Genomic DNA, 15,218 nt, shown 5'->3' with positions numbered 1-15,218 from the left:
TTTTTATTTGAAATGTTACACAGAGTGACGATCACAGTTTAATCCTTCTCCCACTCTCAATATAGGGGTCAATACAGGAAGCTAATTTCTGTTAGTCCACACCTATAAAATAGTTATAAAAGGAGGAGGTTAGAACTAGATATGAGTGGAACTAGATATGACTACACAAAAATAAACACTCTACAGCTTTAAATACATAGAAAATCAGCTTCTCTTTATGGTAGCTACAAGTTACAAACACCTGTGAAGGATTATAGGAACTTTAATTACTGGCTGCTAAGTAACCATGTGAAATCCTCAAAAAATCGATTTAGTATGGATACTTATGACAATTCAAGTGAACTGTCTAATCAAAATATGTAGAAGACATTATCAGTGATTAGATTGTTGTAATTATTTCAAAGTAAAATGTGTATATTAAATAAGAGACAAGCATAAACAGAGAACATCTTCAAGGTCTCTTAGTGCAACTACAATGAGTTACCTTATCACGGGCATAGGCCCAGAGGCTTGCTGCATGCACTGGATAGGAATCACCACTATCACAATCTGTACTTCCTGGGCAACTCTCACATGTCTGCAAGACTTCAAGACAACAAAGGAAGACCCAGCATGCTACAGCACCTGGTGGTGTAGAGATTTCTAGGATTTCCAGCTCTCTGATACACATGTGTAGGAACTGAAGTGCACGCATTGCTAACTGGAAATAAATTTCACTATGAGTAACTTTATTTGTGCAGGCCAACATATACAATAATAATCTTTAGGAAGTTGTAGCTCTTCTACTTTCCATGCTTACTCAGCAGAACTGGAGAGCAATTATGCCTTGTGCAATACACAGTTTTATAGTTTTGTTATTACCCAAACATTTTCTAGCACTTTATAGACTTCTTTAGCAGGGTCTTTGTTTAACTTTTTTCTGAGAAAGTATTGTTACATGTTAACAACTTTTGTAGGTTACATGAATTTTCGGCTCAAAGGAATTTACATTTGTAAAGGATTGATTAGTAAGTGTCAAATATTTTACATTAGTTTACATAGAGTAAACAGCTAAGACATATGCCACTAAGTTGAGGAATTACGCGTTGTTCACTTACGTTACACTTAGCTTACATCTATGGTACTAATTTCAAAATAATACAAATGTATATTTATTAACACTCACATGACACTTAGTTGTGAATGCTGAATCTACCATAATATACTATACAGTTTGCCACCTGCAAACAATGGAACTTTTACATTTTTCTGTCTTTCATTAATTTCAAAACAAAAATTGCTATATAGCGTTATTTAGCATGTTGCAGGGTCTTTTTTTTATGGTCTCATTTCTTGTATTCATGACATGTTAAAGCAATTATTTCTCTCATTTCTGCCATAGCTATGTGGTGTTCATCTGTTTCATTTCATGTAAATTTATTTTGTGTGTGTGTGTGTGTGTGTGTGTGTGTGTGTGTGTGTGTGTGTGTGTGTGTGTGCCAAAATTAACAGAGGATGAACAGGTATAATCATCAATTCGTACAGGACATCATGCAACAGAATTTAATGCACCAGGAGATGGTGTAAGAAAAGCGATTACTTTTTCCAAGAAGTTATTGGCTACTCTAAGATTCCATGCCACTGGTGAATCAAAGTACACCAAAGAGCTATACTTTTGGTACACCAACATCCTAACTGACAGAACCATTTCTCTTTGAAGTCTCAATTACCTGTCTTCTCAGCAATACTGTAAATGTAGGCGTTTTATTTTCTGTTTAATGTCATGTACTGTTGTCTGCAGCCTACACTCTTAACATACAGCATATTTTGTTTAATGCTGCACCACGTTTGTTCCTATTTTTATCATCTTTCCTTCTGATGTCAAAAAGGGTAAACTTCAGTTCATATCATCGATCAATACACTCATGTATTCTTTGCACCAAGTTACCAAATTCTACCTTCTTTCTTCTTGAAATAACTTTGTTAAGCATGCCACAGGAGCTATGAAGTGCACAGTTGCAGAAATCTTCATCACCTGAAGGTACACATGAGACTAAATGCTTAGGCTTCTATTGGCAACATTCATGTAACATCGTAAGCATTTTCACTCACGGATGCAACTTTTCCATCAGTTCAATGAAACACGCAGCAGCAGTGTGGCGGTAGCAAGTTTAGGCAGTCTACACAGTTCTGCAGACTCTTGTCGTACACTAAAAGCAACGTATAAATTAGACATTTATGAAGTGAAGAGATGAGACAGGGTAAACTACAATGTTTCAAGTATACCACCGGACAAAAAATTTGAAACAGTCAGAAAGGAAGAAGGAAACAAAATTAAACTTGACAGGTCTAGAGAGTATGCGATATTATATCCGTAGTTACAAAACCAAGTCAAAGTGATGAAGAACTTGGCAGTATGGGCTCGCTTATCAGAAAGACGTTACACCCTATCTGGGCTGGATTTAGTTGGGAAGGGTGTCAGAGTGATTGTATCCTTCCCTTAGGCAAGCTGGCTCACAAGTGTTTAACTGTTCTTTGATATCCTGGATACCGAAAGTCGAACAGAGTTGAAGTGCAAGCTCATCCCAAACATGTTATATCAGGGACAGATCTAGGGATCTTGCTGGTTACAGAAGTACCTCAACATTACACAGACAGTGTATAGACACACATGCCATGTGTGTACAAGCACTGACCCACTGAAAAATGAGATCACAATAGTGTCATATGACACATAATACATGGGGACAGAGAATGTCTGTGACGTACCCTTGTGCCATCAGAGTTCCCTCAGTGACTACTAGCTTCGACCTGAAGTGATACCCCATTCCTCCCCATGCCCTGCTGCCAGGAGCAACACTCTAAAACATCGAAAGAATGGGACCTCTGCCCATGTTGGTGTCATACTCGCCGGTAACAGTCATTTGCGGTGGTGCAGAACCACAACTCATCACTAATCACTGTCCAATGCCATCCATCAGTACTCCAAGCTTCCCTGTAAAGACATTACTCCACATGGAGCCGTATTTGCTGTTGTTTTAATGGAAGCCTATGCACTAGATAATTTCATTAGTCTGGCTGTAGCTAGTCTCTAGCCCATGGTGTGGGATGATGCAGAATGTTGCAGGGTGTCCATTACCTGTTCTCGATTATCAGGTGTAGACGTGAAGACATTACAATGTGCTTGCTGCACAATACAGTTATCCACCCTTACAATGGTCAGACACAGTCAACCAGAATCTCTATGATGAGTATGCCAGCAGTCACATTCCTGTGCAGTTCAACACTGGACCACTGTCACTACAAATGCCCCACAAATCTGGACACTGCACGTTCAACCAGATGGCCATATGGAGTCCCACAATTCAGCCCCTTTCAAACTCTATCAGGCACTGATAATGCTGCCTCATACAAGTACGCAACATCCCCTGGGCAACAACCAGCTACAATTTACAATGTACCACAGTTTTTCTGTTGTGTACTGCTGTTGGTAACGGTTTACGTGGTGAATGACACAAAATGAACATGAAGAATCACGAGTCAGAAGTGCGTAGCAGTCACACTCATTCGTAATGTCCTATGATTTATAAATGAAGATAATGAGTATTTTGTTTCACTCACATCAATTTAAACTGAGCTATCAGGTCCCAAGTTAAGCACAACTTCGGTAATTGTAACATATTTGGGGAAAATGTGAAATATTTATGACAAACAAGGTAAGACTGAGCAATTCTCATTGGCTGCCGTACACTATCACCTGACTGGCTACGAACAATGATAACGAATTGCTAACAGCAGAATGCAATCAATGAGCCATAGTACACTGTAACTACACTTTAGCCTCTCATGTCCTTCACAGTGATCATTCAACATCTGACACAGCTCACACCCTTATATACCTTACCAGGCTTGGTAACACTCAACACAATACTAATGCACTCTGGTGGTCACTCTACGTATCACAGAGAATTTCAGCTCCAATTTATAGAATATTCTGTTGGTTCTTGGAGGAACATAGACATATTAGTAACTTGAATACAACTTCTTAATTGTTTCACAATAATACTTCTTAAATCGTTATGAACTGGCTTTCAGCTTCTTAGGCCATCATCAGATAACTTAATGCTCAACAGACAGACCACACAACTTCTGTGGGAGTTCATAGCTGAACAAAGAATCCCATACAAATATATGTGACATTTTATGAATATATTGATACAAAACACAAGAATGATGTAATACCTAGAAACATTGAACAAACAAATCTTACATTACACAAATTGCAGGAAATTCTATTCTGTTCTAAAGATGAAATTCTGTCTTTACTGTTGAAGAGATGGTGGGCAACAATATTTCTAGTGTAAAAAGCTGGAATGAATTTCCTGGATTGTAGTTTCCTGGCAAGCACCTGTGAAGTCCTACCCACATACAGCATCAGGACTCATTTGCTATGAGTGTGGTTTGGTGCTGTCTGGTGTGGATAAAGGAGAGCTGTTATCCTCTGTATCTTCTTTTTGCTGATTATATTGTCAATCAGGGTAGAACTATAACCATTACTGTATGCTATTTCTTTAACTATTTTCAATTCATTTTCAAAATCTGTTTTGGTTTGGGGCGCAGAAAGTAGGCAGTGCACCATGGAATGGAAGGCAGCATGTTTGTGTTTTATGGGATGCTGGGAACTGGCTGGTATTACTGTGTCCGTTGAGGTTACTTTTCTGTATATCTTAAATAAATGCTGTTGGTTGCAGATGTCATCTGTTCGCAGAATGTGTCTTTAACCTATCAAGTCTAAATTTGTCTTCTGCTTTAATTATGTTTCAGTTGCCATCCTGATATCTTACATCTCCATTGGATTTGTTCTGGTTTTATGTAACTATTTTGCTACAATTTCCATTGTCTCTCCAACAAGAAAATTAGAAAACAGGCTGCTAACATCAAATGGGACTAGTTTTGCACTAGGTGTAATGGGTACATCTTTCAGTTTTTCACTAATGCAAGTGAAGTAGGTATTCCAAATTTTGCTTGAAATTTAGTTTTTGTTTTACTTAGTGATTGTACCTCTTTCACTAATTTATGGCAAGGTGCTGAACTGAAGACACTACAGGTCTTATTGGAACATCATCTTTGTGAATCTTAGGTAACCCATATAACCTGGGTTCTATTGGATTCATGTTTGTGAGGTTTTTGACATCACTACCACTAAATAAGGATTTGCAGATTTTAATAAGGTTCTTCACTTCCATGGCATATTTCACTGTGATATCGTTCATGTAACTTAGGGAACTCTACAGGGTTGAGGAATGTAAATACTTGTTCAATACGTTCTGCCTTATTAAGTAAAACTGAACTGTTCCCCTTGTCACCCTTGGTGGCAATCACATCTTAGTGAGATAGTTTTTTCTTTAATGTGCACAACACTTTTTGCTCCCTACAACTAGTGTTAAATGTATCTCTATTTCCAGATTTTAGTTCATGAGCTACCAAATGATTCACGGACACATCACCTGATAAAGAATGTTCAAGATCCACTTTCCAGTATGTCTAGCTGTTTTTTTTTTTGGAAATATTGGATTTCAGAGCGTATTTAATTCTCTTATTTAAAAATTGTATTTCTTCAGAAGACAAATTTAGATTTGATAGGTTATGGGATCCAATGCTATTTGTGGGTACGACTTCACGGGTGCTTGCCAGGAAACTACAATCTAGGAAATTTACTCCAGCTTTTTACATCCATCTTTAGAACAGAATGGAATTTATAGAATTTCCTGCAATTTGTGTAATGTAAGATTTGTTTGTTCAGTGTCTCTTTATGTATTACATCATTCTTGTGTTTTGTATCGATAGTGTCATAAAATGTCAGCTATCTTTGTACGGCACTCTTTGTTCAGCTATTAATTCCCACTGAAGTTGTGTGGGCTATCTGTTCAGAATTAGTTACCTGATGATGGCCTAAGAAGCCGAAAGCTGGTTGATAAACTAATAAATATTATTGTGAAACATTAATACATTGTATTCAATGTTATTAATAAACTCCAATTATTTACATCCTCACTTTTTGTCTCTGCATAGGTGTGACAATGATGCTAATCTGTCCTGTTGGCAAAAATGTCATTTTTCTAACCAACAGTGGGCGCTCGAACGGAAAGCAGCGAAAACTCGACATGCTGATCAACCTACAGGAAACAGAGAGCTTGAACATCGTGTAGAGACTGACATGGAGAAGGCACAAAACATAATAAGCAGAAATGATCAAAACAACTGGCACTCGGAACTACAAGTATGGCACAGTATAGAAGCTAAGCTCCTGTTAGTTGATCTCAGCCTAAAAACTGGCTGGCTTGGATGACTGCTGCTGCCAAGTAAATGTCTTGGTGAGTGGGTCTGCCCCTACTATGTTCCACGTGCACCATCCATCATAGCTTTCCACACTATTCTGCCGTAAGACCCATAACAGCTCATCTAAGTTTATATGTATGCTCGCTAGTGGGGATACTAAACCGTAGATGGTGTGTATGTTCATGAAATTACTTAAGCACCTGACCATGTCTTTGTGGGACTTAGATAATGTCCAAGACAAACAGTCAAAATTAAGATAAGCCACAACCAAATAAATTGCTCAGAAGAAAGATATAATTGCAATCACTGAATATGACGAAAACACACTTTAAAGGTGTATGGGGGACAACATGAGAAAGAAAAACTGTGCACTTCTCAACTACTTCAGAACAGTAAAGACTGGACAAGTTAGAGAATGTCAACTTACATTCACTGTCATAAAAATCTTATACTACAATGGAATCGCTGCACTCCCCCAAATCTTGTCAGTATGTCACTACTGCTATAAGCCTGTGTGTAATATTTGGATACACGTTGCGGCACTAGGCTGCTGGCGTGGTACAGTTCGAATATTCCACCAATGTCATCTGCGTGAGCCGACCACCAGAGGCACACTGCGTGGTACCAGCCACAATGTCTACTGGAACCCCCCTTCTTTATAAGCACTGTGCAGCAGGCACTCACCCTCATATTGTGTTCATACTTACTGTCAGCAACTGTTTGTATCAGTTCCTGGATTGTTTCAGTGTTTGTGTCTATGTTCTCAACTGTCATTTGCCTGTATGTGGAAGAAGAATAAACTGTGGCTCATTTTGGCTGTACTGTTGTTTTTATCTTGCAGTACATTATAACTGGCGATGACTGTGATGTTCACTTCCACGTGCCCAGTCTGTCTGGTTTTTCTTTTGGTTCTTCTTGCCACGGAGGGAGTGTTCCAATCTCCCCTCCAGCAACAGCAGGCTCTTACTGTTGCCATAATGATCTCATCAACCACACTGACTGTGGAGGCTTCCACACCATTGGCATACCTACTAGAGTGCTGCAACGCTCCGTGTTTGACCGGTCACGGCTCGTCTGTTGACGGGGGGACCGAGCCGCTCGTGTCCGGCCCCACACGACTCGGCTCGGCGACGTACTCGCCCCATGTCTGTTGTCCGGATTCCGGACACGCGGATAACCGAGCATGACCGGTCACCGCTGACGTCTCACCTCGCCTAGCCCCGGCTCCCTGCACTGTACTTTACTGTACAAATCCAACGCCTCTCTCTCTCTCTCTCTCTCTCTCTCTCTCTCTCTCTCTCTCTCTCTCTCTCTCTCTCGCTCTTTTAATACAAAAGTAACATTTCCAAGAACGGGTACGTGACACAGCTAAATTCATAAAGCATTTGGAAAGTAAAATATTTCAATACAATCGCGGATAGAAGACGAGTGTCATTTCCAAACAGAAGATCTATTTTTCCTTTCATTAACAGGAAACATTGAATAAGTGCTGTCCCTGTAATCTAAAAGACAACCATCTTCACAAAGAAAGCATACAAAGAACATTCAATATTTACAGACGTAACTTGTCATACTTTTCACTTGTTTGCAACAGAAAATTATAGTTATTGTTGATCAGTAAATCACTAACGCGTTCCGAATTTAACTGGCTGACATCTGCCACGTTAACTTCTCCATAATGCACACCTAGTTCTCTGAAACCTTCACTGGAATCAGCATTAAAAGGTCTCACGTCGTTAGCACAGATTGCAACACACTTTGCTGTAATACTATTTTTTATTACTGCCGGTATCCCTGAAGGAGCTGTACCTCTGTGAGGTTTCTTGCAACTATGTTTCTTTAAATGAGTGGTTTCCAACTGGAAAAACACTAATGTTGAGCAGTTTATGCACGATACGTACCCAGTAGACGCACTGTTTTCTTCTACAACTAAGAGAAATGTACTCCATACTTGGCTTTTTAGACCTTCCCTTTCTTCAATGTGTAAACATTGGTTTCAATATTACGTCTTAACTGCACTGGCTTCCTCGCGCTGCATGATTGCAGAGAGAGAGAGAGAGAGAGAGAGAGAGAGAGAGAGAGAGAGAGAGACACCACAAATGAGAAGCCCGTACTGGCTGCAGTCTCTCACGGATAATGACACGTATAAAGTGTTTGAAGTTACGTGCTACGTATTCGGTCACGGCTTCTATGCTCGGTCACTAGAACTAGTGCGGGCAGCCTATCCAGTTAGGGTGTGCTCGCCCCATCTCGTATTTTGTGCTCGCTTACTCGGTCATGCAGGACTCTAATACCTACCACCCTTTCCCCATTATGACAATGCAGTCTAAGCCTGGGAGACTTATGAGAAGCAGCTTTGGCAACATTTCATCTCTTTTGATGTCGCTGATGCTAAAGTGCGTAAGGCGTTTTTTCTTTCTCGATTTCTCCTCACATCTACTAGTTGTGGCATTTAGAGCCCTCCAGGAACCTACATCGTTTTTGTTCAACCAAATTAACACCGTAAATGCAAGCAAATCACTGCAGCACACGTTCTACTGTTGTCATAGACAGCTCCACCAGTCCTACCAGGACTGTGTTGCCAAACTCCATGACCTCAGTCATAAATGTCAGTTTGTTGCCTATGCTCAACATGATTCTTATGCAGATCCTATGGTCTGTCATGCATCATTCAGATGGCTCCTGACAAGGAAGTGTGTCAATGTGCAGAACAGTGTGAGAACCCATCTTGGGCTGAAGTGTTAAACATGGCTCACTCTTTCAAGTTATCTTTTTCAGCTGGCGACTACATTGAGACTGAGTGTAACATAGCTGCAGTGGTTCCTCTTCCTGGTTGTCGAGCGTCAGTCAGTTCTTGGGGACAGGACGACGTGGCAGACATACAAATGTGGCCTCTGCATCATACTGGATAACTGTCACACAACAACAACAACAACAACAACATTCATCTTACCCATACTGTTTTGTGTAACATGACAGGGTCACATGCCCTACATGTTAGGTGACTTGCAACAACTGTAGGAAAAAACAACATACAGCATCTGTGTGTCGTTCCCACCCCTCCTGTGGTCACGGATATGGATTTTAACTGTGTCTCTCCAGTGTTTACAAATCATAACAAACTTGATCAAAGTGCAAATGATGGACAAAGTACTCAGATTGCAATTAGACACGGGTGCAGCTGTGACTTTACTGAGCTCACAAACTTGGGTGGATATGGGATCTCCAGCATTGTCTCCAGTTACTCTATGTTTCATGAGTTACAACAAGCAGCATATTCCAGTTTTGCAGCAATTTTGGCTCCCACTATTTATAAATCTGTGGCTTGTTCCTTGACTTTTTTGGTACTGAATGATGCTGACACCACAAATTTGTTCGGTCTGTATGCTTTCAATGGTCTTGGTTTTTCCATTTTGGATATCATTCTCCTCTTTTCCAACCAGGTCCCTTACCAGCAGTTGGATTCTCTGTCTTTTGAGTTCCCATCTCTTTTCTCAGATGGGTTAAGTTGTGTCACTAATTTTGCAGCCCACATTACCCTGAAATCTAAACTGCAGCTACACTTTATAAGTGATTGGTCTAACCCCATTATGACTGTCAAAAAGCTGACTGATCAGCTTCACCTCTTTGGTGACTTTTTTAGTTGATGCCCCATCACTGAAACCTACTCTTTGTCCCGTCCCGATGTGTTGGTGACTATACTGCCCAGGGCCTAGTTTTTCTCCAAACCTCATTTATCTGAGGCCTGTTAACAGGTTTTGTTGGATGACGATTCTAAATAGTTCCTTCAGGCTGCACCAATATCAGCACCTCCTGTTTGGTGTGGCTAACACCCCGGTGATTTTTCAGTGTTTTTCAGAACAACTGAACGTCCATTCTGGGATGCATCAACTATCTTGATGACACTGTCGTGTCAAGTGCATCCACAGAAGAGCATTTATGTAACTTATGCACCTTGTTAATGGTCTTAAGTACTGCAGGATTGAAATTCAACTTGGACAAGACACACTTTTTTTCAGTCATTCATTGTGTACTTTGAGTTTGAGGTTTCTTGGGACAGTGTAAGCCTTTACATCTTCATGTCGCCATGGTCACAGCACTGGCTTGCCCAACAAATGTCAAAGAATGCCAAGGGTTTTTAGGTAGAAGAGCTCACTATCACAAATTTATTCAAGGTGTGGCCAATTTGGCCCATCCCCTCCAATGTTCCTTTTCAGTAGACACCAGCCTGTGAGTGCACATATATGCTTTTAAAATCTAAATCTGCTCCTTGTTTGGCTACTTTCCATCCTGGCCACTAACTGGTTTTCACTATGGACGCCTCTCGGTACGGACTCCGGGCTGTTCTCACACATTGATATGAGGATGGTTCCTAACAACCGATAGCTTAAACATTGAAAATGCTGAACTCTGCTCAGTGGCGCTATTCCTAGCACTTGCTATTGTTTATGCCCTCAAAAAGTTTCATTTGTTCTTGTATGGCTTCATGTTCCACCTCATTACCAACCACAAGTCCTTGGTTTTGCTATTTCATTCTTCCGCTTCATTGCCCGGCAAGGCATTGGGCCTTGTTTATGTCTCGCTACAACTATGAAATGCATTTTTGGCCTACCTAGCAGCACATTGATGCACTATCCGTGCTTCCGATAGAGCTGGATCCAACTTTTGATCAGGATGAACTCTTGTTTTCACTTAGATTCTGAAGGGCAATGTACAGGGGAGCGGTTTCCTATTACGGGCTCCCATATCACAGCTGCTGTCGCTGTCAATTTGGTTTTTCATTAAGTTTTCACCTCATTCAGCATGGTTGGCCGGATAGTGCTTCTGATCCTTTGTGTAACTATTTTGCCCTCTGTCACCACCTTTTAGTGTCTGATGGTGGTGTTCTCTTAGCTATGGAGGGCTGTTGCCTAGGGTTCTTGATCCCAGCCACCCTAGAGCAGGCTGTGCTTCAGCTCCAACATGAGGGACATTTGGGGGCACGGGGGGAGGGGTCTCGCGTACCATGTTACTGGCCTTTGAACACGTGTTTTGGCCCAGCACTGATGGTGAAACTGTCCATCTTCTTGTGGCCTACTCTCATTGTGCAATCCAACAGGCAGTGCCACAGGCAACATTCTCTCGATGGCCCTCACCGCAATGTCCATGGGAACACATCCACGTTATTTCGCAGGACCTTTCGTAAATTCTTCCTGGTTGTTGGTTGTCGATGCTTTCTAAATTTCCATATGTTATCCACTGTCCTTTGATATCAGCCACATCTATGATTCAGATCCTCTCCAATTCTTTTTTTATTTTCTATTGAAGAATTGCCTTATATGCTTGTGATGGGTAATGGACCACCAAGGCATTCACAACTGAACTACTACTCCGTTTCACCCCCAATCTAATGGTGAGGTGGCACATCTCACCCACACATTCAAGGTTCAAATGAAGAGGTACACTACTTATCCATCCACAGACACAATCTTGACACACTCTTAGAGTTCCTATGGATTTATACTAGTGTGAGACCAGAGTCAGGTCAAAATGCTCTAAGGTCGCCGCCAGCCAACATTTCATTGTAAATCTGTTTATGTCTCCCCACTAATGCTCGTTGGCATGGCGCTCATCATGATCGGCTGCTGGCTCTGCAATCATTGTGTACACTGGGTTTGAGGTTTCTTCGGACAGTGTTAAACCTTTACGTCATCATGTCGCCATGGTCACAACACTGGCTTGCCCAACAAATGTCAAAGAATGCCAAGGGTTTTTAGGTAGAAGAGCTTAGTATCACAAATTTATTTCAGGTGTGGCTGATTTAGCCCATCCCCTCCAATGTTCCTTTTCAGTAGACACCAGCCTGTGAGTGCACATATATGCTTTTGGTATCTAAATCTGCTCCTTCGGCCACCGACCAAATTACATTCCATCCATAGCCCAAAGCTGGCGAAGCCACCGCCTCTGTATGGTTCACAACAGTTATGGGTTGACTGCACACCACCATAACCAGCTGTGTCCTCACGCCATGACGAGAACCGTGGGGTCATCTGCTGCCTCCTCCCTCAGTGCCTCTTCTGGCCTCGCAGAGTGTCCCTTTTGCAGGGGCAGACTAGCCCTCCTTATGGATGTCATCACCTCCTGCCTCCACTGGGGCCCAGTCCCCTGGCACCTTCCCGCAATGCTTAGCTGCCCCCAGTGATTCCACTCCCAGCTGGGCTGGCACCTTTGGGTGTCTGAAAGAACAGGTACCATCTATATATAGATGCACAAACAGTGCCTGAACTCTTACAGGAATTGGCAAAAAGCCGTGAGTAATGAGTATAATGGGCAGGGGCTCTATGAATATAGTGCGGGACAATAAGTTGGGAATGTGGGTCTCACGGGAGGCGTGCCAGAGGTAAGTCCCTGCAGTCGCACTATGCCCTGTGTCCTCGAGGGCTCAGATGGATACAGCATCTGCCATGTAAGCAGGAAATCCCGGGTTCAAGTCCCAGTCGGGGCACACATTTTCCACTGTCCCCGTTGACTTGTATCAATGCCTGTATGCAGCTAAGGGTATTCATTTCATTGTAATTTCATTCTAACGAGCTGCATGGTCACTGATGGTATCTGTTCTTTCGGACATGTCCGAAAGAAGAGATACCATCTTCATATATATAATTATTTTTCTGCTGAGTAACTCACATGGGGGCAACTGAGGTCAAATATTTATGTAAATATTTACAGGCTAATATTATCCAGTAAGGAGAAAGCAACTCCAATGATGTTTTACTGATACTTGAGGGGTGGTAGTAACAAGGCAATAGGTTGTTTGGCCCTTGAAAGACCTGAGATATGACCGTACCACTGAAATTTTAAGCACCTCATTGGATTTGGCACACAGGGTTGCACTTTAAGGAAACCAGCCTGGCAGCACAAATGAGTAGGAAGATTAATAATGTTTTATCTGTGTTGTTTGTGGCTACATTAATATTTCTGTAAATAATGCACAATTTTTTCATGGATTTGTGTGTGTCACTAGTACATCGTAGATATTTGTGTATTTAGAATACTACCTTTCAAAGATTTTTCTTTTCTACTCAATACAACTTAATATCACAGAATATGTTTTGTTATTGTACATTGCTTTTCTAAGATGCATGGCTCTGAGTAATATTGTCTAAAGATGATTTGACTGACTGGGTGTTTATTATTATTATTATTATTATTATTATTATTATTATTATTATTATTATTATTATTATGGCTTCAGGGTGCTCACCAGTTAGGTTGAGTGCTTCTGCTGCCAGGCAGTAGACACAGTTTCAGCAACATTTGCAGCATGAGAGAGTAGAACCACTGGACTCCTAAGTATGTCAGCTCAGGAAGTGTCCCATAAACCTAAGCAAGCCAATTATGACACTGACTAGCACCAGAATGGAGACCATGGATCCAGCAAACTCAAATTCAGTGCTTGCTGACTGAACTGCCTGAGGTGCTCTCCATTTGGCATGACCACACAGGTGGTCTACATGGGTGATGTTTTGCAGAATATAGTCGACTTACAAAGGAAACTAACTAAAATTATCACTTAATGAAACAGTAAAAATCACAGGCAATCAGTTATCTATTTGCAATTTTCACTGTTTTATTAAATAATAATTTGCAATAATTGCCATTTTACCTACAAGCATGTTGTCTAAAACTTACTAAAATGTTGCAAATTAACTTCAGATAGATTTACATACTGCCATACCTCTCCTGGTCGGAGTAACAGCAGGAGCATTGCACTCTGACGTGAAAACAGGTAGCCACGAAAGTCTAGCAAAGAAATTCTGCACTCCGTAAGTAGACACCGCCGTCCCACATCCAGCTGTTTGCTCAAAACAATGCTGGACCAACTATCAAACGGCTTCTGGAAGTCACTAAGCCATGCAGGTGTGTCTGGCAGAAAAAGGCATAATAATACTATGTAATGCACATTACATATTTAGTTTCCTTTCAAAAATATTAATTTTTTTCAATAGACTATAGTAAACATTAAAAACACATTTTAGGTGCTCCAATCTAAAATAAGTTGAACTGAAAATAATTGTTTCTCTTACCTCCAACATTTGAGTTCAAGACAAACTGAGTAAATAAGGCATCCAACTCATCATATTGTACTAGTGCTTCATCATGTAAACCAAGCATCTGAAGCACAAATGCTAATTCTTCCTGAAAGTATAAAAGGAAATTTATTTGTTAATCATTACACATTTTATTACATTTACACACACTCTCTCTCTCTCTCTCTCTCAATCAAAATGTTAACTGGTACGTCTTTAACTGATGCTGCACTAGGCTGTTACATTATCTAGTCTCAAGGATCCACATGACCAATAAATAGGAATTAAAGTTTCAGGTATGTAACTATGACAGTAACCATGTGGCTGGTGGTTGTTTCAATTATAATTTTTATAGTATTACAGCTAAGTTTTTTCAAAATGTTAATTTTTGACAAAACAGAGTAAAGTTTAACATCTCACTGGCACTGAGGTCATTAAGAGATCGAGTATATGCTTGATTTGGATAAAAACGATTAAGGAACTGGTCATTGCCTTGCTTAAAATATAATCTAGATTCAGCTAAAGTAATATGGAAAACAACGGAAAGCCTAAATTGAGATGACTCAATACAGATTTGTAATCTCTTTCTCAAATATAAATATTAAATAGGCTAATTACAGTGCTCACTCAATTGGAAAAATGAGCAATGGTTCAAATGCATTTTGGCACTATGCAGTTTGCCTATGGAACAGTGATATACACTTTGAAGTAAAAACCTGTCATGGCCTTTGATGTTCAGTGATAAGTGTCTCTCTGCAGGTGCAGATACTTTTTTTTCCTGGCTAATTTTATTAATAATTGTCAAAAGAAGCTGGTTCAATCTCACATTAA

The 15,218-nt window shown here is 40.6% G+C and overlaps 1 protein-coding gene across 3 annotated transcripts in view; it reads right to left on the bottom strand.

Moving 5' to 3' along the window:
- The window catches only part of LOC126183567 (trafficking protein particle complex subunit 10), a 150,322-nt gene that overhangs the window by 129,591 nt on the left and 5,513 nt on the right, over positions 1-15,218 (bottom strand). For all 3 annotated transcript variants that reach the window (XM_049925645.1, XM_049925646.1, XM_049925647.1), the window contains 3 exons: positions 14,385-14,496; positions 14,036-14,223; positions 485-700 (listed from right to left, as the gene is read on the bottom strand). In XM_049925645.1, the coding sequence (XP_049781602.1) occupies positions 485-700; positions 14,036-14,223; positions 14,385-14,496 (516 nt within the window). The remainder of the gene's footprint in view (positions 1-484; positions 701-14,035; positions 14,224-14,384; positions 14,497-15,218) is intronic.

The sequence above is a fragment of the Schistocerca cancellata genome, chromosome 4, assembly GCF_023864275.1.
Source record: "Schistocerca cancellata isolate TAMUIC-IGC-003103 chromosome 4, iqSchCanc2.1, whole genome shotgun sequence".
Lineage (NCBI taxonomy): Eukaryota > Metazoa > Arthropoda > Insecta > Orthoptera > Acrididae > Schistocerca > Schistocerca cancellata.
This window is presented reverse-complemented; position numbering and strand designations above follow the sequence as displayed.